The 27,334-nt window shown below is 44.2% G+C and overlaps 1 protein-coding gene and 1 long non-coding RNA gene across 2 annotated transcripts in view; one reads left to right on the forward strand and one right to left on the reverse strand.

Moving 5' to 3' along the window:
- Positions 1-27,334, reverse strand: part of LOC141050220 (uncharacterized) — a 67,562-nt gene that overhangs the window by 17,725 nt on the left and 22,503 nt on the right. Inside the window, exons 2-3 of the long non-coding RNA XR_012220483.1 lie at positions 11,567-11,830; positions 10,372-10,642 (exon numbers count right to left, since the gene is read on the reverse strand). This is a non-coding gene — a long non-coding RNA (uncharacterized lncRNA). The remainder of the gene's footprint in view (positions 1-10,371; positions 10,643-11,566; positions 11,831-27,334) is intronic.
- LOC141050218 (acetylcholine receptor subunit epsilon-like) lies at positions 9,749-20,001 on the forward strand. Its single transcript, XM_073547074.1, has 12 exons — positions 9,749-9,794; positions 13,145-13,278; positions 13,359-13,403; positions 14,021-14,130; positions 14,215-14,370; positions 14,599-14,702; positions 15,346-15,546; positions 15,804-15,918; positions 16,007-16,121; positions 16,463-16,661; positions 16,800-16,933; positions 19,809-20,001. Exons 1-12 carry the CDS (start codon positions 9,749-9,751, stop codon positions 19,977-19,979), a joined length of 1,530 nt encoding a protein of 509 aa, XP_073403175.1. The 3' UTR covers positions 19,980-20,001.

The raw sequence follows: 27,334 nt of genomic DNA on the forward strand, positions 1-27,334 counted from the left end.
GTCCCTATGTACAAGAATATAACTACTATAATACTGCCTCCTATGTACAAGAATATAACTACTATAATACTGCCCCCATGTACAAGAATATAACTACTATAATACTGCCCCTATGTACAAGAATATAACTACTATAATACTGCCTCCTATGTACAAGAATATAACTACTATAATACTGCTCCTATGTACAAGACTATAACTACTATAATACTGCCCCTATGTACAGGAATATAACTACTATAATGCTGCCCCCTATGTACAAGAATATAACTACTATAATACTGCCCCTATGTACAAGAATATAACTACTATAATACTGCCCCCTATGTACAAGAATATAACTACAATAATACTGCCCCCATGTACAAGAATATAACTATTATAATACTGCTCCTATGTACAAGATTATAACTACTATAATACTGCTCCTATGTACAAGAATATAACTACTATAATACTGCCCCTATGTACAAGAATATAACTGCCATAATACTGCCTCCTATGTACAAGAATATAACTACTATAATACTGCTGCTATGTACAAGAATATAACTACTATAATACTGCCCCTATGTACAAGAATATAACTACTATAATCCTGCCCCTCTGTACAAGAATATAACTACTATAATACTGCCCCCTATGTACAAGAATATAACTACTATAATGCTGCTGCTATGTACAAGAATATTTCTACTATAGTACTGCCCCTATGTACAAGAATATAACTACTATAATCCTGCCCCTATGTTCAAGACTATAACTACTATAATACTGCCCCTATGTACAGGAATATTTCTACTATAGTACAGCCCCTATGTACAAGAATATAACTACTATAATCCTGCCCCTATGTACAAGAATATAACTACTATAATACTGCCCCCATGTACAAGAATATAACTACTATAATACTGCCCCTATGTACAAGAATATAACTACTATAATACTGCCTCCTATGTACAAGAATATAACTACTATAATACTGCTCCTATGTACAAGACTATAACTACTATAATACTGCCCCTATGTACAGGAATATAACTACTATAATGCTGCCCCCTATGTACAAGAATATAACCACTATAATACTGCTCCAATGTATAAGAATATAACTACTATAATACTGCCCCTATATACAAGAATATAACTACTATAATACTGCTCCTATGTACAAGACTATAACTACTATAATACTGCCCCTATGTACAAGACTATAACTACTATACTACTGCCTCCTATGTACAGGAATATAACTACTATAATCCTCCCCCTATGTACAAGAATATAACTACTATAATACTGCCCCCATGTACAAGAATATAACTACTATAATACTGCCCCTATGTACAAGAATATAACTACTATAATACTGCTCCTATGTACAAGACTATAACTACTATAATACTGCCCCTATGTACAAGACTATAACTACTATACTACTGCCTCCTATGTACAGGAATATAACTACTATAATTCTGCCCCCTATGTACAAGAATATAACCACTATAATACTGCTCCAATGTATAAGAATATAACTACTATAATACTGCCCCTATATACAAGAATATAACTACTATAATACTGCTCCTATGTTCAAGAATATAACTACTATAATTCTGCCCCCTATTACAAGAATATAACCACTATAATACTGCTCCTATGTACAAGAATATAACTACTATAATACTGCCCCCTATGTACAAGAATATAACCACTATAATACTGCCCCCTATGTACAAGAATATAACCACTATAATACTGCTCCTATATACAAGAATATAACTACTAAAATACTGCCCCCTATGTACAAGAATATAACCACTATAATACTGCTCCAATGTATAAGAATATAACTACTATAATTACTGCTCCTATGTACAAGAATATAACTACTATAATACTGCCCCTATGTACAAGAATATAACTACTATAATACTGCTCCTATGTACAAGAATATAACTACTATAATACTGCTCCTATATACAAGAATATAACTACTATAATACTGCCCCTATGTACAAGAATATAACTACTATAATATTGCCCCTATGTACAAGAATATAACTACTATAATACTGCTCCTATGTACAAGAATATAACTACTATAATACTGCCCCTATGTACAAGAATATAACTACTATAATACTGCTCCTATATACAAGAATATAACTACTATAATACTGCCCCTATGTACAAGAATATAACTACTATAATACTGCCCCTATGTACAAGAATATAACTACTATAATACTGCCCCTATGTACAAGAATATAACTACTATAATACTGCTCCTATATACAAGAATATAACTACTATAATACTGCCCCCTATGTACACGAATATAACTACTATAATACTGCCTCTATGTACAAGAATATAACTACTATAATACTGCCCCTTTGTACAAGAATATAACTACTATAATACTGCCCCCATGTACAAGAATATAACTATTATAATACTGCTCCTATGTACAAGATAATAACTACTATAATACTGCTCCTATGTACAAGAATATAACTACTATAATACTGCTGCTATGTACAAGAATATAACTACTATAATACTGCCCCTATGTACAAGAATATAACTACTATAATCCTGCCCCTCTGTACAAGAATATAACTACTATAATACTGCCCCCTATGTACAAGAATATAACTACTATAATGCTGCTGCTATGTACAAGAATATTTCTACTATAGTACTGCCCCTATGTACAAGAATATAACTACTATAACCCTGCCCCTATGTACAAGAACATAACTACTATAATACTGCCCCCTATGTACAGGAATATTTCTACTATAGTACTGCCCCTATGTACAAGAATATAACTACTATAATCCTGCCCCTCTGTACAAGAATATAACTACTATAATACTGCCCCTATGTACAAGAATATAACTACTATAATGCTGCTGCTATGTACAAGAATATTTCTACTATAGTACTGCCCCTATGTACAAGAATATAACTACTATAATCCTGCCCCTATGTACAAGAATATAACTACTATAATACTGCCCCCTATGTACAAGAATATTTCTACTATAGTACTGCCCCTATGTACAAGAATATAACTACTATAATCCTGCCCCTATGTACAAGAATATAACTACTATAATACTTCCCCTATGTATAAGAATATAACTACTATAATCCTGCCCCTCTGTACAAGAATATAACTACTATAATACTGCCCCCTATGTACAAGAACATAACTACTATAATGCTGCTGCTATGTACAAGAATATTTCTACTATAGTACTGCCCCTATGTACAAGAATATAACTACTATAATCCTGCCCCTATGTACAAGAATATAACTACTATAATACTGCTCCCATGTACAAGAATATAACTACTATAATACTGCCCCTATGTACAAGAATATAACTACTATAATACTGCCTCCTATGTACAAGAATATAACTACTATAATACTGCTCCTATGTACAAGACTATAACTACTATAATACTGCCCCTATGTACAAGACTATAACTACTATAATACTGCTCCTATATACAAGAATATAACTACTATAATACTGCCCCCTATGTACAAGAATATAACCACTATAATACTGCTCCTATATACAAGAATATAACTACTATAATACTGCCCCCTATGTACACGAATATAACTACTATAATACTGCCTCCTAGCTGTGAGGTTGTGTGTCTGTGGTTCTCCTTATGTCTGGAGCAAGCCCAGGGAGGGGCCACCCAGGGCGGCGAAGCTCCCCAAGCAAGGCCCAGGCTTCCAGGCCTACACTGGGAGGAAACTCCCAACCTTCTCATGTGGATGGAAATCCCAGAGTTGCCTCTGCGGGAAATAAACCTCAGAATGGAAGTCCCAGCAGCATGGAGAAATATCATGTGTTGAAGCTCAGCACAGGAAAGAAACAAGAGAAAGCTTTGTCTGTGTGCAAGGATGTTTCTGTTAAACAGTCGGCCAGTCAAGGCAAACAGTGTCCAGAGCCTGGAAGGAAATCCCAGAAGGCATCTTCTGCTGAGAACCTGAGTGCTGGAGGGCAGGTGGCTGCACAGAAGCTGAGGCAGAGTCCATCACCAGCTTCAGGTGTGCAGCTCACTCCAGGCAGACAGAGACGGACATCTCTGGAGAAGCAAACACTCCAGGAGAACCTTCAGCTGGGACATGTGGTGACCAGCATGGCGAGCTCTGGACGCACGAGGTTGCAGGCTGGTGGCAGCGGTAAAAGTGTTGCGGAGGCTGGAGTCACAAAACCAGCGACATTAAAAACTAACGTGTCAACCCCTAAAGCAAGACCCCAGAAGGAGCCGCCGCGTGCCCCGGAGCTACAGCTGGCAGAGGAGATACCAGGACTGGTCAGGAGGATGGGTGAGTTGCAGCAGCAGAGGAATCTTCTGCAAATGGAAATTGACTGCATTTACAAGGTGAAGGCTGCGAATCCTGGGGATCACTCTGTATATGACCAGAGACTGAATGCACTGGGGGTAGAGCTGGCGACTGTGGTGCGGGACATAGACTGTGTGCTGGCGAGGATGGGGCCCCTGGCAGAGACATATAGGAACCAGGAGCGGTTTAGGTCCTACACGCAGGACTCTGCTGGTTCCCGCACAGACTTTGTCCCAGGGGGGACCCGGCAGCAGGTACGGCCGGTGCTGCAGCCCGCTAGCTTCTGTTTTAAGGAGGGTCAGATACTGCACCAGCAGCCGCAACTACCTGCGGCAGACCCCAAGCAGGAGCAAGAGGCTCAGATCCCAGCAGTACCACAAGTCCCAGCATGCCCAGCACAACAGCAAGACAGTGGACATGAGACTGCATCTACTGTTGGAGCCCAGGAGAGCATTAATTCTGGGGATATTGATACTGTTCATGTGGGGTTGGGGGCTGAAGGGGGTACAGAGACTGTGGTGGACATTGCGCATCCTGATGATGCTATTGAGATTGATGATGTTGATATTAATGTGCAAAATGTCTGTGATTTCCCCCCTTTGGTTTCCAGCACACAAGGTGTAACAGGCCCCTCCGCTGCAGACCCTCGCCCTGTCAGTCAGCCCAGTGTGGCCCCACAGGTCCCTCCCAGTAATGTTTGGAGCCGCGGCGCTCCGTCCTTTACCTCCGGCGACAATTACACCGGGCAGGCTTTCAAAAGGAGGAATGTGGTGCGGTTCAGGCACAGAGGTGCCAAGGAGGACCTTCCAGACAGGAGGTTGGTGGTCAGGGAGCTCCTGTGCCACCAGATGGGGTTTGCGCCGGTTAATATCTTGGCGGTCATCAATCTGCCAGACAGACAGGGCTATGATATCAGCTTTAAGCTTATGTCTGATCTGGACAGATTCTGGGCCAATTTCCCCAAGTTCAGGGACGCTGATGGCTGGAACAAGTTCAGCTTCATTCCAATATCTAAGCCGGATACCGCCACGGTTAATATCATCTTTTGGAATGAGGCTGTTCCCCCGCAGGACATTGTGGTGTGGCTCCGGAGGCATTGTGACCTTGTCTCCGACCTCACCAAAAAACAGGGATGAGGACGGTATATGGACCGGTGGATGGAAGGTGCTGGTGAAATTACGCCAGCACAACAACATCACGGCTCACTTACCCAACTCCTTCTTTATCGGGAGGGAGAAGGGGATTTGCTTCTACCCTGGGCAGCCACGAAAGTGTTTTAAGTGTGGTAAAGTGGGTCACCTGGCAAACACCTGTACCGTGGTAAAGTGCAGCCTGTGCGGGGAAGTCGGCCACTTAGCGGCAGATTGCCAGAACATCAAGTGCAATCTCTGTGGGGAGATCGGCCACCCTCACAGGGACTGTCCAGATGCCTGGCACAATATATGCAAGCTCCTTCCTGATGAGGAGTTAGTGACAGGGACAGAGGCTCAGGAGGAGGAGGCTTTAATGTCAGGGACAGTACTGACCAGGTCAGAGGTCCACCAGGGGTCCGCTCAGGTAACATCAGAGCAGCTTTGCACAGAGGGGAGCATGGAGGTCGTCCCTCAGGTCCAGCAGCCACATGTAGCCACCACTTCAGTATCATCATCTCTAGCTGAAGAAAGTGGCTGTAATCAGGTAAAAAGGAAAAAAAAGGACAAGGCCTCCTGTAAACCTGAGGAGGAGTATGTCACTAGCCAGGGTGGCAGGAAAAAAGTCCAGAGTTCTGCAGGTGTGATGGTCATGTCCAATAAGTTTGATGTTTTGTCTGAGTCTGATGGGGACTTGGAGGAAGAGATAAAAAGAATAGAGACTGAGTATGACAGGGACGTAGCGGACCATCCCCCTACAAAACGGAAGCCCGTACCTGCTGACAATGAGATACAGTCTGACATGGAGACCGGTGGTAGTCAGAACATCTGTGACCCAGACTTATGATGGCGGCTTTTACATCTCTGCTCCTCTGTTGTGGTATTGTGATGGCGGATTTCTCATTAAAAATAACATCCAGTAATGTGAACAGCATTAAGGTGAGGAGGACGAGGCACGCTGTCTATGACCATCTCCGATACCTGGACGCAGATGTCATCTTTCTGCAGGAGACGCGGCTGACGACTCAGGGGCTCATGAGGGAGGCTGAGAGGGAATGGCGGTCTGGTCCCTCTTTTTGGTCACTGGCCGTGGAGCCGTACGCCGGGGTCGCCATTCTGTTTAACACCAGGGATGTGACAGTACATAGGATGACGGAGGTGGTTATGGGAAGGTGTCTGGTCCTGGAAGTCACTGTCCATGGGAGGCGACTCCGGCTTATTAACATCTATGGGCCACAGACAGTGACTGACAGGATACAGTTATTTAATGATGTCAAGCCTTATCTGTTCACCTCTCTTCCAGTGATAATGGTGGGGGACTTTAATGCCATACTGACATCTGGTGACAGCTCCTCAGGTAGAACCGTGACGAGGGATGGTAGGATCTTGAATAACATAGTCCTGCAGGCCGGATTAGGTGACGTCTTTAAACGGGGAGGACGAAAGCCAAAATTAACCTATTCCTGCTCCAATAGAAGCAGTAGAATAGATCTGGCTTTTGTAAGTCCCATGGAAGTGATTGGTGCCATGAGTGAGAGAGTCGTCCCATACTCAGACCATCTTGCCCTATATTTCTGCCTAGGGGCCACTAAGCGAGCTGATGTTGGTAGGGGGTTATGGAGACTCAATTCTAGCCTCCTCCATGATGTCTCTGTCCAGAGTTGTGTCCACTCCCTTTTGCAGGGTCATCTACAGAGAGTGGACTTCTATGACAACATGGCCGACTGGTGGGAGGACGTCAAGGATGATATCAGATACCTCTTGAAGAGACTGTCAGTTAAGAAAGGCCGGAGTAAGTATAGCCAGTACCTAAGGCTGCGCAAAGAATTGGAGTCACTCTATTCGGAGGGTGGGGGTAACAAAGAGAAGATCGACCGGTTGAAATCTGAGATAAGGCAGTATCAGTACAGCAGGTATACCTCCTTGGTTCTTGAACGGGATTATGGGGTCTTAGGGGCACCTGATCCCTTTGAGAATTGCCGGGAGCGGGTGGCCAATAAATTGTATTTGTGGGTTTTATACAATAAAAATTGCCCCTATGTACAAGAATATAACTACTATAATACTGCCTCCTATGTACAAGAATATAACTACTATAATACTGCTCCTATGTACAAGACTATAACTACTATAATACTGCCCCTATGTACAAGACTATAACTACTATAATACTGCTCCTATATACAAGAATATAACTACTATAATACTGCCCCCTATGTACAAGAATATAACCACTATAATACTGCCCCTATGTACAAGAATATAACTACTATAATACTGCTCCTATGTACAAGAATATAACTACTATAATACTGCCCCTATGTACAAGACTATAACTACTATAATACTGCTCCTATATACAAGAATATAACTACTATAATACTGCCCCCTATGTACACGAATATAACTACTATAATACTGCCCCTATGTACAAGAATATAACTACTATAATACTGCTCCTATGTACAAGAATATAACTACTATAATACTGCCCCTATGTACAAGAATATAACTACTATAATACTGCTCCTATATACAAGAATATAACTACTATAATACTGCCCCCTATGTACAAGAATATAACCACTATAATACTGCCCCTATGTACAAGAATATAACTACTATAATACTACTCCTATGTAAAAGAATATAACTACTATAATACTGCTCCTAAGTACAAGAATATAACTACTATAATACTGCTCCTATATAAAAGAATATAACTACTATAATACTGCCCCCTATGTACAAGAATATAACCACTATAATACTGCTCCTATATACAAGAATATAACTACTATAATACTGCCCCCTATGTACACGAATATAACTACTATAATACTGTCCCCTATGTACAAGAATATAACTACTATAATACTACTCCTATGTACAAGAATATAACTACTATAATACTACTCCTATGTAAAAGAATATAACTACTATAATACTGCCCCTATGTACAAGAATATAACTACTATAATACTGCTCCTATATACAAGAATATAACTACTATAATACGGCCCCCTATGTACAAGAATATAACTACTATAATACTGCCCCCTATATACAAGAATATAACTACTATAATACTGCCCCTATGTACAAGAATATAACTACTATAATACTGCCCCTATGTACAAGAATATAACTACTATAATACTGCCCCTATGTACAAGAATATAACTACTATAATACTGCTCCTATATACAAGAATATAACTACTATAATACTGCCCCTATGTACAAGAATATAACTACTATACTACTGCTCCTATGTACAATAATATAACTACTATAATACTGCTCCTATATACAAGAATATAACTACTATAATACTGCCCCCTATATACAAGAATATAACTACTATAATACTGCCCCTATGTACAAGAATATAACTACTATAATACTGCCCCTATGTACAAGAATATAACTACTATAATACTGCTCCTATGTACAAGAATATAACTACTATAATACTGCTCCTATATACAAGAATATAACTACTATAATACTGCCCCTATGTACAAGAATATAACTACTATAATACTGCCCCTATGTACAAGAATATAACTACTATAATACTGCCCCTATGTACAAGAATATAACTACTATAATACTGCTCCTATATACAAGAATATAACTACTATAATACTGCCTCCTATATACAAGAATATAACTACTATAATACTGCCCCTATGTACAAGAATATAACTACTATAATACTGCCCCTATGTACAAGAATATAACTACTATACTACTGCTCCTATGTACAATAATATAACTACTATAATACTGCTCCTATATACAAGAATATAACTACTATAATACTGCCCCTATGTACAAGAATATAACTACTATACTACTGCTCCTATGTACAAGAATATAACTACTATAATACTGCTCCTATATACAAGAATATAACTACTATAATACTGCCCCCATGGACAAGAATGGCATTGCCACAATGTCTTGTATGCATGTACATATAGACACATGCTGTATATATTATGAGTAGGGGGTGCGGTCTGTCAGTGGCAGTGATACTGGTGACAGCTGTGCATTGCATAGAGGGTCAGGAGGGCGTCATGGAGAAATGTCTTTGGGGACAAGAGACTATATTATTTTTCTTGTGGGAGACAGCATATCCTGTCATTAGATATCTTGCTCCATTCTCCTGCACTGTCCTTGTATTGCAGCACCATTTTGCTGGGTGTGAAGCTGACAATCTAATCATGGGTTGGTGGTTGAGAACTTTCCTGCTGCTTCCACTTCTGAGCTGTGAGTCAACCTCTCTATGTATAGAGCTGGCAGTGTGCTGTGTGTCTCTGGTGTTTTCCTGGTCACTGTCTGCTGTCTGTGCCATGTTTGTGTTCTACGTGGGGGAAGTTTCCACCTCCTTGTGTAGTCTACCCTACATGAGATGTGTAGGAAAGGTGTAACTATTTTGACAGATGAGAATGCACCTTAAAGGTGTAAACCATCGTCTGCCTTCTTTCTGCACAACTATTATCAGTAATCAGTTGTCTTTTGGGCCCACCCCATGACTACCTTGTTCAAGAGACACCCAAGAATTATCAGTCCTTCTTGACCTTAGATTATTTCTTTGAAGCATTAAATGGCTGCAGTAGCAAAGCCCAATGGAAGAACCTATCTGTTGAGTATTTCTACATGTGAAGATCTGAGGTTGTCAGTTGTAATAATCACCTAGGCAAGTTAATGATGGAACTATTTTTTTATTCATTATGCCCATGGTTTTACAACTACGGGTAGATGGCCAAAATACATTTTCCCCAGTCCTCAAGATCCCCGCTCCGGAACCGGTAGTTTCACTTCCCCCTTATCAGGCGATACTTACTGTCTACCAACTTTCGGTTGGCCCAAAAATGTTGCATCTCCCACCAGTATAGTCTGTAGTTCACAGTCCATGCTCCTCCAGATGACACATCACATAAGCGTAGCACATGTCTATCGCTCCAGCTTGCAACAATAGTCCTTAAAATAGTTCCTCACATCCAAACAATAGATATCTCGACCGTAGCACGTGTATCCAGCTTCAGCCGGCAACTGATCACCAATCTCCACAGGTCATCCATACAGGGGCACCAGGACCTCCAATAACAGTAAGCCTACAAAGAGAAGGAAGCTGAATTAGTTTACCCAAACAGGTAGTCCTACAACTAATCACTATCGCTGGTCATGAGTACATGATGATGGTGGCTGATTAGGGATAGGATGAAGTACAGTATATAATCAGTAGTGATGATGTTAGCTCAAGTCTGAAAGCAAAAAAGTGTTATGCATAGTGCAATAGAGATATACAACACAGTGTACAAATATATCCATCTATTAATAGGTAAATGAAGGGAAGGAATCAGAGGTAGAACCTTAGCGTGAAACTCGAGGCCCCTTGTGGCCCCTTCCCTTCTGTGCATGTCTGATCATTTTGTATTTCAATAATTCTACAGTCATCTGTACGATTAATAGTCTTATACTTAGTCTAGGCTCAGGTCCTGTTTGATCTTGGGATAAATATTAGTTGCAAATTTTCATAGCTTCTGTATCAGCTTAGTCTCTCGTTTGGAAAAGGTTTTGGTATCACCGTGGAGTGTGGTTTTCTCTGCGTGTGTTACCCTTTTCTTAAACCTCTGATGGTTTGTTGAATATCAATAAAAATGTGTTTGATCTAACGTGGCTTCAGCTTCTTTCTCTTTGTAGGCTTACTCTAATAAAACAGAGCAAGCAAATGTCTAATAGATCACAACTGTAGGATTGATGTAACCGGTGCTCCATGCTGGAGAAAGTCCACATCACTTAGAACAGTGGATTACGCTCTACGTGCACTGGTCCAATAGTCTTTAGAACAAGGCTAGCTCCTCACGCTACAAAAAAGGAGTTAATGAGTTGGTCTACTGCAATTTGGTCAATCTTTAAGTCATAGAATGTTAGAGTTAGAAGAGACCTCAAGGGTTATCGTGCCTCCCCGGAAAAAGAAAAAGTAAATCTTCCATAATTAGTAGTAATGGTTGGAGGAACCTCGAGTCCATATTTACCTAAATGAAGGTCCAAAACCATGAACCAAACTTGATGGCGTGCTAACCATGAAACATGATCCTGTGGTTGGCCTTCCAACTCCTTTGATTGTTACTTATTTAGATATCCATTTGAATACTTGAAACCTTGGATCCATTTTGGACCTTCCTTAATGTGGTGTCCATTTTGGTTAATGTTCAAGCTTCAAGTCCCTCAGAGGCACACTACTGGGATCTTTTATATGTAGGTAATTTGGTGGAGGAACTTCAGTGTCCATGTGAAATCTGCAAAAAAAAAAAAAAAGAGCAAAAGGGTAAACAGTGTTTGATGAAGCTCCTGATTCTAATAGTCAAACAGATGTTCTAGAAAGGACAACCACTTAAATAGCTACTGGTTTAATGGTCAAGTACAGTAGTTGGCATACTTTGGAGCTTCAGTCCATTTCAGACCACAGTTAGGCATTATGTACATGAAGGACAAGATGCTGGCATCTTCTATGTTAAACTATTATGGTCAGAGGAACCGCAATGTCCATGCCCACTGACATTGTGAAGACCTTGAACCTATTAAAAAGTGGCACCAATAACGGCCAAATCCAATATCAGTTGCTTTTTTAGGCATCTAGTTATTGGAATATTTGTCTCTGCTACATATTTCAGTCCACCAGGACTTTTCATGAGTATCCACTACGGCCAAAGCGACTTCCATGTCCATTGAAATATATGGGTCCAACACTTCCAAGAATCACGAAAGTGTTCCTGTATGTGATCAATAAACAAGGGTCTATGGTAAAATACCTTCCATAGATGGGATGACGCTTACAATACCTACTCATTCAGACATTTAATATTTGGGATACTCAAAATGTGGTCAAATATCAGGTTTTCTGGGACAATTTGCAGAGATGTTCTATGAATAGCAACTATGGTCACAGGAACTGTAATCTCCCTGGACTGACAAAGATTATAATTTGGCATTTGCTTTTATTAACACCAGTTATACCCAGATACCTGCACTCCAGTGACTTACAACAGGTCTGGCCTTCAGAAAACCATAGGATGTGGCTCAGTCTTAGAAAATTATGAGATTCACAAATTCTATGATATCTTTGTGCCTGGAGGTCCCAGGTGGGAGATATTAGCAATGTTTCCTATCACAATTCTACCTTTATATAGATAGGACACATGGCATGGATAGCATAATCAATCTGACTGATATTTGATTTGAAGGTGTTATGGTCACTGCCCAGTGGCGTAAGAAGATGTGTCATATTTTCCACGACTCCAAAAACAAGATTTGCATAAGTGTAGGACCCCTACAGTTCATCAAAACCCCCAAAATTCCTACACAATACAGGCCATAAATCTGTTGCCTTCTCACATTCCTCTACAAGAGAAGAGAAATGGAATGGTGTCTGTTATCAATCATATAATCCAATTTAATTACCTGTTAACAGCAAGAGGGGATCTCATCCATAGCTGGAGGTCATGGAGCCAGAATTCGCCCCATTCAATCCATACTTCAATATTAATATGAAAACTCCATAGATTTTATAATTATTTCTACGACAAATAATATTTGTAGTTTTCTCGTCCTAGGTTCATTGGCCAGTGAGGCCCGGCTGATAGAGGATCTCTTCTCAGACTACGACAAACAATCTCGTCCAGTAAAATCCATCAACGATATCATTGAAGTAAAGTTGAAACTCACGTTGACCAACCTCATCTCCCTGGTAGGTGTTGTCCATGTTTTATTTCATGCCAGACCCATCGAGTTGGATAATACTTACTTCTCATTCACTTATTTTGGCAGAAAGAACGAGAAGAGACCCTGACGACCAATGTGTGGATATTAATTGTGAGTAATATATGCACTTGGATAAAGTCGGTATCTCAAAATCGCAGTCTAAATAAGATCTTTAGACTTTCCTGGCATATACGGGCTTGAGAAAGTCCAACTACTGGAATCCACACCAATCCCAAGAAAAGGAAAGCCCAGTCCAAAGTCCTTGTAAAACCACAAACCTGCTGGAAATTGGTAGTGGGTCATAGTGTCGTCCCTATGGTGGGTGCAGAATTTGTAGTCACACCTGAGCCTTGGTACCTTTAGGGTTCAAGAGGTTCTCCTACCAACGAAGAAGACATCAGGATTATAAAAAGCTCAAGGCAGGTGGGGGCCCTATTACTGTTCTTGTTTTAGGGCCCTGAATATTCACATTTTGTTTCTGGGCCATCAATATCAGTAATTTAATGAGACCCCTCTCCCACCAGTAACTTAGGAAATTAACCGCGACCTCTTAATGGTCACACCACTCATAATTTTAGCCAGTTGATAAATGCAGCTCCTCCGAGTCTCCACTCGTGCTTGAAATTGAATTTACAAAATTATAGTGACAGAAGTCCAGGTAGCTGAAATTTGATCTCCTGTGTACAGGGGCCTCATATTTGTGACCCTGGTAATTTTTTAATCTAAAGACATGGGACGATTACCGACTGACCTGGAATGAATCGGACTACAGTGGCATTGATGTCGTACGGGTTCCATATTACATGGTTTGGCTTCCAGATATAGTCCTGGAAAACAAGTAAGTGTAGAAATATGGACTTGTCATTTTTAGGGGAATTTATTACTTTTACCTTCACTGGGCAATTTTTCCATTGTCTTCCAGTATTGATGGTCAGTTTGAAGTGGCATACTATGCCAATGTACTGGTGTACAGTAATGGGTATATGTACTGGCTTCCTCCAGCCATTTTCAGGAGTACCTGCAGTGTTGACGTGAAGTACTTCCCATTTGACTGGCAGAACTGCTCGCTGGTGTTCAGGTAATATCTTAGATATTTATGATGTTGGCTTTAGTTAAGGCTGGGCACTCTTTAAAATTGGGTGTATGGTTACATATAAATCACTTACGGGTCACTTGACTTGACTTCCTCATCGGTGGCACATTAGGCATTCGAATATAGATGGAAGTATGATTTAATAACTAAGGGGCAATAGAAGACCTGATTTAGAAATCTGGGTTCAAGCTATCTGGGTCATTTTTTTTGCAGATCTAAAACCTACAATGCAAAAGAGGTTGACCTACAGCTGGCTCTTGATGATGAAGGAGTTGAAAAGATTGAGTGGGTGGACATTGACCCAGAGGCATTTACAGGTGACTCTTTAAACTGGAATTGATATTGCTTCTCTTTCAGGTGACCATTTACACCTGTCTCCATTGTGGAAACCCTAAGAGAGACCCAAAAACTCCAGTTCTTCCACAGCCAGATCCCCGATGATGTAACTCCTTCATGTTTTCTTCCTAAAATTGTTCTCCAAATATGATCATGAGGGTCATATTTTTATGCAAGAAGAAACTCTTAGATTAGATGTTGTTCAGTAGAACTAGTCCTTCTACATTTATATCTTTGTGGGCAATTCTCCCCATGGGTACTCCATAAACCACCAGTTGAGTAAGGTTCTAATGAAGGAGTTCTCATGTGGGCAGAACATCTCAAAATTGTATTTGAAATGTTCATGGTGGTTCTTCAGAGATCACCGGCTACGTGTAAATCTATTAGATGATCTCTGCCATGTGTTCCACCAAAGAGTTGGAGCCATTTCAATGGGATGACTACAAAATGTGTCTCAAGGATCAAAAGTTCTTATGTTTTGTGAGGCCATAAAGTATCTTCTAAAGAAGATATAAAGCTTTGCCTAGTGATGTAAGACAAAATGATTTCTTGACTACTACAGCATCCTATTGGTCCTTACATCCAGACCTCACATTTTCACCATGATCTATATATTCTCTCTAGAGAACGGAGAATGGGCGATAAAGCACCGTCCTGCAAGGAAGGTTATAAACAAGGCGTACACCCCAGAAGATGTGGAGTACCAGGAGATACGCTTTTACTTGATTATCCAGCGAAAACCCTTGTTCTACATCATTAATGTCATTGTACCTTGTGTGCTGATATCATCCCTGGTCGTACTAGTGTACTTTCTTCCAGCTAAAGGTGAGGTGGACCTGTGTCATGACGTAATGACCAATACCTTGAGGAGCAATTCCACCCTTAAACCATCAGTTGAGTAATGAAGGTCTCCTCGTCTGGGAAGAACATTTCAGAGTGGCACCTGAATTTTTTTTTTGTAGATACAAAAGTCATTGGGGGTGTTTTTCGTAATATCCCCTCTATCCATTTTGGTGGAGTTGCTCTTCTGATCTTGTAGATGTAAATTGATTTTATTTCTTTTTCATGTCCATATTCTCCAGCTGGTGGTCAGAAGTGCACAGTATCCATCTCGGTTCTCCTGGCCCAGACTGTGTTTCTGTTCCTCATTGCTCAGAGTGTCCCAGAGACATCGCTCAGTGTCCCACTCATCGGCAAGTGGGTGACATTATCTTCTTACAACCTGGTTACTTCGAAACTCTCAACTTGGTGTTGACCTACTGTAAATGTGTCATTTATTTTACAGATATCTGATCTTTGTAATGCTCGTATCGACGCTCATTGTTCTCAGCTGTGTCATCGTCCTGAACGTGTCGCTACGAACGCCAAGTACCCACAACCTGACTACCAGCTTGAAATGGGTGAGAACCTGAATCATAGCAAAGTATTGACTCCCAACTTACCTGATTACTTCCCACTTACGCAATAGCCCCCTAATTACCAGAATTCAATGGGACAGGGTAAAGCTTAAAGTAGCCAGACTACCATTGACTCCAACAGAAAATGCAGGAGCCACTAATTATAACTGTCCAACAGTGCTGCAGTTGATATTAATGTAATATATGGTCATTTGTTCTTACCCAAAAACATAGATTTACATGTCATTTTGGGGCCACATTTGGACACCTGGACCCCAGACACGAGCTCCTGGGTGATACTTTATACACTAGTGATCTTAGATGGCTGCTCTGTCATCCACTAGATGCTCCTTGAGGTGCTGCCACGTTACTTGCACATGGAGATAGCGCCGTGCGATGAAACGGAGGAGACCCCACGAGAGAGAAGACGGAGCTCGCTAGGAATCATGCTGAAGGCTGAGGAGTATGTTCTGAAGAAACCCCGGAGCGAGTTGATGTTTGAAAGGCAGAGAGACAGACATGGGATTAACAGGGGCCACAAAGGTGAGCAGAACAGGAAGGGGCTACAGAGATCTCGTAATGACAGAGGAGATGCAATAATGACCAAATTTGGTGTAGGATCACCAGAACGTATCACAACGCCACAAAACCGAATACTAAAGGCCTCTTTCTCTCTTCTAGATCATCTATTCGATGCCGATGTGACCACCACTTTGTATCGAAACTTGGCCCAATGCGCTCCAGAAATCAAGGACTGTGTAGACGCCTGCAATTTCATCACCGCCAGTACAAAGGAGCAGAATGCCACCGGAGGTGTAAGCGTCCAGCCATTTATCCATTCAGTGGTCTTTTCCTTTGGTGCTAGATAACAAATTGTGCACTGTACAGTACCTGGTGGCCTTATGGCAAAATGAGAACCTCCACTAACCTACTGGAGCTATTAACAGACCTTGTAAGATGATCAGGGACTTCCCGTTTTTCCATAATGGTCCACGGTTTACTGTTTTCCCTGGTGATCCAGTGGTCTATTTTTTTATATTTCTATATGTATGTTCTCCCCATGTTTGTGTTGCTTTCCTCCGGGTTCTCTGGTTTCCTTCCACACTCCAAAGACATACCGATAGGGAATATAGATTGTGAACTCCAATGGTGACAGCGATGTCTGTAAAGCGCTGTGGAATTAATGGCACTATATAAGTAAGTACAATAAATATATATATAGTACTTCCTGGGGCCATATACAGCCCGCAATGTTCTCCTCTGGGGCCACAAGCAGAATGTACAGTCACAGTACATCTCCTCCAACTCTTCTGGGGTGGTCAGGCCTGATGCAACTGTAGGAGGGTGCCAGAGGACTGTAGTTGTGGGAGAGATGATGCTCCTTGTCACCCTGATACTGTACAGGAAATTATGTCCCAGTTCAAATGTGCTGTCACATGTAGGGTGTGTTGCTGTCACGGGTTTACCGTGACAGAGAGGGTCCAGAAGACCGTAGCATCTAATTTTACGTACTCCTGCACTGGTTAGAAGCACTTCACCTTCATATTAAATAGTGCGTGTTTTTCCCTGATAGCAGTGCAGGGGTTAATCTGCTCAGTTGTGAGCTTCTGAAGCTTCCCTGCTTTTGTGGTCTCATCTGTTCAGCGATGGCCACTTCCCTCTTCTGTATACACTGGCATCTAGCATTCAGGGATTGCCAGTGTTAGTTCTCCTGCCTGGTTCTGGAGTTGGAAGTGTTGGATGTTTGAGGAAAAATATTCAGAATTGAGAGTCCTCAGTGGTTAGTAGCTTTTAATGGCTAACTGAAAAGATGGTAACACATTGCAAGCTTTCCAGACTACTCAGGTCTCTTCATCAGGCTAGACTAATACAACATCTGAAGAATCACATACACAAGACAGCAGAGAAATAACGCAATAGATGAGACAAGTGACGTGAAGCAGAACTATAATAATGGGAGAGGGATAACATAAAAATTAGTTGTGGTATTAGTCTTTGCCTGATGAAGAGACCTGAGTAGTCTCGAAAGCTTGCAATTTGTTACCATCTTATCTACTGCCTAACACAGTACAAAGATATATATATTTCCTGTATCAGGATGTTTGAGGAGGCATTTTGGAGTGTTGTTCAGAAGACTGTTGCTTGTAGTTTTGTCTGTGTGCATATCCTCATCCTCTCCTATTTTGCTTTTCCTTCTTTTACTCCCCAGTGTTCCACTCTGTTTGTGAGTGTATATTTGTATGATTGGTATTTTCATTTAACCCTGTCCGTCTTCCCTTGTTTGTCTGGTTGGTGTATTCCTATGCACTACTATGCACGTGGCCCCCATGTCGAACCATCAGAAGTAATCCATAATCTGGGGAGTAGGGATAGAATAGAGTGCCCACTAACTTCATGGACAGGGAAGGAGCCTCTAGCCCTGGAATATCCTGCTACTGAGCCATGAAAGTGGCACTCGCTTGTAGGCAGCAGACCTCAGCTGTTTCCAAGACTTCAATTTCAGGAGCCGCCACACATAAACCAGGGGACACCCAGTTCATTTACCGACAAAGAAGTTTACTCAACAGTCTGTACGCATCATAGTGCAACACATAGCATAGGGCACGACATTTTACACTTCTTGTTTCCCCAGCATAGTACAGTTCAACATTTTACATCCGTTCTATCTGGACTATCTCTGCTTTTACTGGTCCTCTCAGTCCCAGGGATCCTTAGCCCAGTCCCGCAGTACATCCGAGGTCCCTCCCACCTGCGACTCCACATCTGTCTTCCTCCATAAGGAAGGGGTTAGGGTGCCCGCCATCACACCCGGATCAGGCCTTGAGCTCTGGATGTTACAGAAGTATACATGTCTAGGGAGTTCTAGTAAGACCTCATACTGCCCAGAACACTGGGCACTCTCACCTTGCTATACAGCCCACTTGAAATTGAACTTGGCCTTATCTGCCTAACTACAGGATAATGGATTCCACAAGTTCAGAATCTGCCATCTTAGTAAAGGGCAATTGCAGGACACAACAGCAGCTTCTAGTGGTAAGGAGTGAAATTGCATTCAATTATCAAGGGGAGCAAAAGCAGCCACTAGAGGTTAAACTGTAGAAGGACCACAGGGATCCTGACACTAGTTTATGCAGTACTATCCCATGTCATTTGGTGGTTTATTAACTGCTTTACACTGGTTTAAGAAATACCTTTGGTATTTGATAGGACACAGTTTGATCTGTAATATCCTGGTGGTCCTCTAATGTCTATGGGGGTCTAGAATTTTCCTGGGATCTTGTATTAGCTAGTATTATCCCTGGTGGACTAGAGGGGAAGCCAGTAATGTGTTTGATTGATCTAGAGGTTTAATTCAGAATTTTCCTGGTAATCTATAGGATATATAATTATTGGCAACTAATATATGTTATCTTGTGAGTTCGCCAGTATTATCCCTGGCGGTCTAGTGGTCTAGTTTATACCATGCCTGGATATCTATTAGATAAGTAATGACATCCGTGGAGCCCTAATCAGTAAACAAATCCTGAGATGGTCTAGTGGTGAAATGAATAAAATCCCTGGTGGACTAGTGGTTATTTTATATTTCTGGTGTTTCCGTCTTCACTTGCGTTTCCAGGTTCCAGCGTTTTTCACCTCCCACCCGTCGGTCATGGATGTAACGTAATATATAATCCTCTCTTTATCTTGTAGGAAATGGAGAACTGGGTGATGGTGGGAAAGGTGTTGGATGTCCTGTGTTTTTCGGTCGCCCTTCCACTCTTTGTGGTGGGGACTCTCGCCATCTTCCTTATGGGACATTTTAATAGCGCCCCAGATCGCCCCTTTGCTGGTGACAGCCGTCTGTATGAACCATCTGCATGAAAAAAATCTCAAGACCATGTGAATCTGGATCTTGTGCCTTTAGGGTGCATGATCTCCGACACCAGCACACGTCTGCGCTGTTCGATGGGTTTGCTGCCATATTGTATTTTGTCTATGATCTTCACCGATTCTGACTCAAGGCTCAATTAAATGTATATTTGTAAATTCTACTCGGGTTTTCTCATCAATGGCTTTCTTGGAAGTTTCTAGATGTTTTCTTCTTGGGAGCAATAATTACTGTATGTGTGTATCACTTTAAATAATAGTTTTTTCTTCTCCATCATAAATCTTGCTGTGTAGTGAGAAGATAATGAGCATTTTTGTGCTTAAAGGGGTGTTCCCAAAATCACAACGTGGTCTTGTAATAATGTACACATATATTTATTCATTTGTGCCAATAAAACCCATTACTAAATCTGCCCTTAATGCTGCCCCTCCAGACTCTGCCCCGTTTTCTGCATATCACTCCCTTAATGCTGCCCCTCCAGGCTCTGCCCCGTTTTCTGCATATCACTCCCTTAATGCTGCCCCTCCAGGCTCTGCCCCGTTTTCTGCATATCACCCCCTTAATGCTGCCCCTCCAGGCTCTGCCCCGTTTTCTGCATATCACTCCCTTAATGCTGCCCCTCCAGACTCTGCCCCGTTTTCTGCATATCACTCCCTTAATGCTGCCCCTCCAGACTCTGCCCCGTTTTCTGCATATCACTCCCTTAATGCTGCCCCTCCAGGCTCTGCCCCGTTTTCTGCATATCACTCCCTTAATGCTGCCCCTCCAGGCTCTGCCCCGTTTTCTGCATATCACCCCCTTAAGGCTGCCCCTCCAGGCTCTGCCCCGTTTTCTGCATATCACTCCCTTAATGCTGCCCCTCCAGGCTCTGCCCCGTTTTCTGCATATCACTCCCTTAATGCTGCCCCTCCAGACTCTGCCCCGTTTTCTGCATATCACTCCCTTAATGCTGCCCCTCCAGGCTCTGCCCCGTTTTCTGCATATCACCCCCTTAAGGCTGCCCCTCCAGGCTCTGCCCCGTTTTCTGCATATCACCCCCTTAAGGCTGCCCCTCCAGGCTCTGCCCCGTTTTCTACATATCACTCCCTTAATGCTGCCCCTCCAGGCTCTGCCCCGTTTTCTGCATATCACCCCCTTAAGGCTGCCCCTCCAGGCTCTGCCCCGTTTTCTGCATATCACCCCCTTAAGGCTGCCCCTCCAGGCTCTGCCCCGTTTTCTGCATATCACTCCCTTAATGCTGCCCCTCCAGACTCTGCCCCGTTTTCTGCATATCACTCCCTTAAGGCTGCCCCTCCAGACTCTGCCCCGTTTTCTGCATATCACCCTCTTAAGGCTGCCCCTCCAGGCTCTGCCCCGTTTTCTGCATATCACCCCCTTAAGGCTGCCCCTCCAGGCTCTGCCCCGTTTTCTGCATATCACCCCCTTAAGGCTGCCCCTCCAGACTCTGCCCCGTTTTCTGCATATCACCCCCTTAAGGCTGCCCCTCCAGGCTCTGCCCCGTTTTCTGCATATCACCCCCTTATGGCTGCCCCTCCAGGCTCTGCCCCGTTTTCTGCATATCACCCCCTTAAGGCTGCCACTCCAGGCTCTGCCCCGTTTTCTGCATATCACCCCCTTAAGGCTGCCCCTCCAGGCTCTGCCCCGTTTTCTGCATATCACCCCCTTAAGGCTGCCCCTCCAGGCTCTGCCCCGTTTTCTGCATATCACCCCCTTAAGGCTGCCCCTCCAGACTCTGCCCCGTTTTCTGCATATCACCCCCTTAAGGCTGCCCCTCCAGACTCTGCCCCGTTTTCTGCATATCACCCCCTTAAGGCTGCCCCTCCAGGCTCTGCCCCGTTTTCTGCATATCACCCCCTTATGGCTGCCCCTCCAGGCTCTGCCCCGTTTTCTGCATATCACTCCCTTAATGCTGCCCCTCCAGGCTCTGCCCCGTTTTCTGCATATCCCCCCCTTAATGCTGCCCCTCCAGGCTCTGCCCCGTTTTCTGCATATCACCCCCTTAAGGCTGCCCCTCCAGACTCTGCCCCATTTTCTGCATATCACCCCCTTAAGGCTTCCCCTCCAGGCTCTGCCCCGTTTTCTGCATATCATTCCCTTAAGGCTGCCCCTCCAGACTCTGCCCCGTTTTCTGCATATCACCCCCTTAATGCTGCCCCTCCAGGCTCTGCCCCGTTTTCTGCATATCACCCCCTTAATGCTGCCCCTCCAGGCTCTGCCCCGTTTTCTGCATATCACCCCCTTAATGCTGCCCCTCCAGGCTCTGCCCCGTTTTCTGCATATCACCCCCTTAATGCTGCCCCTCCAGACTCTGCCCCGTTTTCTGCATATCACCCCCTTAAGGCTGCCCCTCCAGACTCTGCCCCGTTTTCTGCATATCACCTCCTTAATGCTGCCCCTCCAGGCTCTGCCTCGTTTTCTGCATATCACCCCCTTAATGCTGCCCCTCCAGGCTCTGCCTCGTTTTCTGCATATCACCCCCTTAATGCTGCCCCTCCAGGCTCTGCCTCGTTTTCTGCATATCACCCGCTTATGGCTGCCCCTCCAGGCTCTGCCCCGTTTTCTGCATATCACCCCCTTAAGGCTGCCCCTCCAGACTCTGCCCCGTTTTCTGCATATCACCCCCTTAATGCTGCCCCTCCAGACTCTGCCCCGTTTTCTGCATATCACCCCCTTAAGGCTGCCCCTCCAGGCTCTGCCCCGTTTTCTGCATATCACTCCCTTAAGGCTGCCCCTCCAGACTCTGCCACGTTTTCTTTATATCACCCCCTTAAGGCTGCCCCGTTTTCTGCATAACATCCCCTTAAGGCTGCCCCTCCAGACTCTGCTCCGTTTTCTGCATATCACCCACTTAATGCTGCCCCTCCAGGCTCTGCCCCGTTTTCTGCATATCATCCCCTTAAGGCAGCCCCTCCAGGCTCTGCCCCGTTTTCTGCATATCACCCCCTTAAGGCTGCCCCTCCAGGCTCTGCCCCGTTTTCTGCACATCACCCCCTTAATGCTGCCCCTCCAGGCTCTGCCCCGTTTTCTGCATATCACCCCCTTATGGCTGCCCCTCCAGGCTCTGCCCCGTTTTCTGCATATCACACCCTTAAGGCTGCCCCTCCAGGCTCTGCCCCGTTTTCTGCATATTACCCCCTTAATGGTGCCCCTCCAGGCTCTGCCCCGTTTTCTGCATATCACCCCCTTAATGCTGCCCCTCCAGGCTCTGCCCCGTTTTCTGCATATCACCCCCTTAAGAGTGCCCCTCCAAGCTCTGCCCCGTTTTCTGCATATCACCCCCTTAATGCTGCCCTTCCAGGCTCCGCCCCGTTTTCTGCATATCACCCCCTTAATGCTGCCCCACCAGCTTCTGCCCCGTTTTGCACATATCACCCCCTTAAGGCTGCCCCTCCAGGTTCTGTTTACCAGTCAGTTGCCATTGGAACTGTTCTGCAGTTCCAGCCTCCAGAACATTCCTGTGCATTGCAGTCTCTAAGCTACTTGCTGACAGTATAGAGGTGCTAAGAGGAGTGATATACTGCAGAATGGCACGGTATATAGAAAGGCTAAAAGGAGAGATCTACTGCAAGATGCTACAGTATATAGAGGGGCTGAGAAGAACAATATACTGCAGGATAGTACAGTATATAGAGGTGCTGACAGGATTGGTACACTTCAATATGGTACAGTATATACAGGGGATAAGAGGAGCAATAAACTGTGTACAGCCCATCCTGCAGTATATTGCTCCTCTCAGCACCTGTGTACAGCCCATCCTGCAGTACATTGCTCCTCTCAGCCCCTGAATACAGCACATCCTGCAGTACTTTGCTCCTTTCAGCCCCTGAGTACAGCCCATCCTGCAGTACATTGCTCTTCTCAGCCCCTGTGTACAGCCCATCCTGCAGTACATCGCTCCTCTCAGCCCCTGTGTACAGCCCATCCTGCAGTACATTGCTCCTCTCAGCCCCTGTATAGAGTCCATCCTGCAGTACATTGCTCCTCTCAGCCCCTGTATAGAGCCCATCCTGCAGTACATTGCTCCTCTCAGCCCCTGTATAGAGCCCATCCTGCAGTACATTGCTCCTCTCAGCCCCTGTATAGAGCCCATCCTGCAGTACATTGCTCCTCTCAGCCCCTGTATAGAGCCCATCCTGGAGTACATTGCTCCTTTCATTCCCTGTATACAGTCCATCCTGCAGTACATTGCTCCTCTCAGCCCCTGTGTACAGCCCATCCTGCAGTACATCACTCCTCTGATCCCCTTTGTACAGCCCATCCTGCAGTACACTGCTCCTCTCAGCCCCTGTATAGAGCCCATCCTGCAGTACATTGCTCCTCTCAACCCCTCTGTACAGCCCATCCTGCGGTACATTGCTCCTCTCAGCCCCTGAATACAGCCCATCCTGCAGTACATTGCTCCTCTCAGCCCCTGTATACAGCCCATCCTGCAGTACATCGCTATTCTCAGCCCGTGTACAGCCCATTCTGCAATACATCGCTCCTCTCATCCCCTGTGTACAGCCCATCCTGCAGTCATTGCTCCTCTCAGCCCCTGTATACAGCCCATCCTGCAGTACATTGCTCCTCTCAGCCCCTGTATACAGCCCATCCTGCAGTACATCACTCCGCTCAGCCCCTGTGTACAGCCCATACTGTAGGATATTGCTCCTCTCAGCCCCTGTATACAGCCCATCTTGCAGTACATCACTCCTCTCAGCCCCTGTATACAGGCCATCCTGCAGTACATCACTCCTCTCAGCCCCTGTATACAGCCCATCCTGCAGTACATCGCTCCTCTCAGCCCCTGTATACAGCCCATTCTGCAGTACATCGCTCCTCTCAGCCCCTGTATACAGCCCATCCTGCAGTACATTACTCCTCTCAGCCCCTGTATACAGCCCATCCTGCAGTACATCGCTCCTCTCAGCCCCTGTATACAGCCCATCCTGCAGTACATCGCTCCTCTCAGCCCCTGCATACAGCCCATCCTGCAGTACATCGCTCCTCTGAGCCCCTTTGTACAGCCCATCCTGCAGTACACTGCTCCTCTCAGCCCCTGTATAGAGCCCATCCTGCAGTACATTGCTCCTCTCAGCCCCTCAGTACAGCCCCTCCTGTGGTACATCGCTCCTCTCAGCCCCTGCATACAGCACATCACTCCTCTCAGCCCCTGTATACAGCCCATCCTGCAGTACACTGCTCCTCTCAGCCCCTGTATAGAGCCCATCCTGCAGTACATCGCTCCTCTCAGCCCCTGTATAGAGCCCATCCTGCAGTACATCGCTCCTCTCAGCCCCTGTATACAGCCCATCCTCCAGTACATCGCTCCTCTCATGTTGCTGCTGGGAAACTTAGTTTTAGCAGTATAAGAATAAAGACTGACTTTTCTGCTATGGAAAACTGAATGCACCGAGGGGCGGATAGAGGTGAAGAAAGACATGAAGTTGCCAGAAATAAATATTATTGTTAATAAACAAACTAAAGCCAACACAAGGGCTAGGTCTGATAATTCAGTGACAGCAAGCAGAGATCTTGAAACAAATGTTCGATTGATACATACAGTATATTTTAGTATTAGTAAACAGTTCTTGTTCCCCCGGTCCGGGGGTCTACGCTACTTAATCACAACTGGAAAGTAAAGAAACATTTAGTAATTCTAATAAAATCATAATCATCTGACCTTGGGGGCCGCCACCTGGAGAAGGTCGATGAGCTGTAATGTACGATTCAGACTGTCCAGAGGAACTCTACGGGAGATGATACCAGAGGCGTCAGGAAGAGGTTAAATAAAAGGGGTCTTGTTGGCACTAATTGGTGACAGCTGTAAGGGATCCTTACGTGGCCGGTGGGGGGGCAGTTGGCATCGAACACAGAGGGGGCGAAGAGGTTTTGGAAAACGACAGTCTCCTCCCTTCGGAAATAACATATCCTGTCTTTAAATAACTCCATGGTTGTGAGCCGTCTCCTCCGTCCAGTCCCTCAGAGGTCGACCCAGGACCTGGCACTCTAAACATGGGCTGGAGGCTCTGCATCCTGGTCCTGATGCCCCTCCTGAGCTGTGAGTCTCTATGTGTGGGGGTCTCATGTATTCTGTGGGCTCCAAGAGATAGGACAGTTGTCGTGTGCAGATTTATATAATAAGGGGATGTACCTCATTGGGGGAAATAACCAACCGTCCTACACATCAGGGGTATATAGATTGTCCCCTACAGTATAGGTAGGCGCATTGTACGGTGTGTGGCATCTGACTTCACACCTCGTTTCCGATTTAAGAATGACACAACAGAGCAAAATGGGTTTATACATAATGGTTACGAAGAGAACACCGAGCTTAGTGGTTACACACTGTATAGAGACACAGAGCTTAGTGGTTACACACTGTATAGGGGAGAGAGCTTAGTGGTTACACACTGTATAGAGACACAGAGCTTAGTGGTTACACACTGTACAGAGGCGCAGAGCTTAGTGGTTACACACTGCATAGGGGAGAGAGCTTAGTGGTTATACACTGTATAGGGGAGAGAGCTTAGTGGTTACACACTGTATAGGGGCACAGAGCTTAGTGGTTACACACTGTATAGAGACACAGAGCTTAGTGGTTACACACTGTATAGGGGAACAGAGCTTAGTGGTTACACACTGTATAGGGGAACAGAGCTTAGTGGTTACACACTGTAAAGGGGCACAGAGCTTAGTGGTTACACACTGTATATGGGAGAGAGCTTAGTGGTTGCACAATGTATAGTGGAGAGAGCTTAGAGGTTGCACGCTCTATAGGGGGAGAGAGCTTAGTGGTTACACACTGTATAGGGGCACAGAGCTTAGTGGTTACACACTGTATAGGGGAGAGAGCTTAGAGGTTACACACTGTATAGGGGCACAGAGCTTAGTGGTTGCACACTGTATAGGGGAGAGAGCTTTTGGTTGTGAAGTAGAAACTGCCTGACCTCAGTCTTTTGCCACTCCGAGAGAGTCTCTGCAACCCGTACCTCCGGTACGGTATGCGAGCAGACGGGACGGGCCAGCTCCGCTGACAAGGCAGACCGATCTTTCCAGGGTTTTATCAGATTTACATGATAAATCTGTTCAGGTTTCCATTTACCTGCCTGGTATACTTTGTAGTTCACTTCACCAACTCTTTCCTTAATCTCAAAGGGGCCCTGCCATTTTGCCAGGAACTTACTGTCCACCGTGGGGACCAGGATCAACACCCTATCTCCGGGTGCAAACGTACGGATCTTGGCGCCCCTAATATAGATTCTTTTTTGGGCTCCTTGAGCCTGCATCATGTGTTCTTTGACGATAGGCATAACAGCCGCAATACGGTCCTGCATTTGTGTGACGTGATCTATCAACGTTTTAAACG

The sequence above is a fragment of the Dendrobates tinctorius genome, unplaced genomic scaffold, assembly GCF_039654945.1.
Source record: "Dendrobates tinctorius isolate UK_male_01 unplaced genomic scaffold, ASM3965494v1 ptg000151l, whole genome shotgun sequence".
Classification (NCBI taxonomy): domain Eukaryota; kingdom Metazoa; phylum Chordata; class Amphibia; order Anura; family Dendrobatidae; genus Dendrobates; species Dendrobates tinctorius.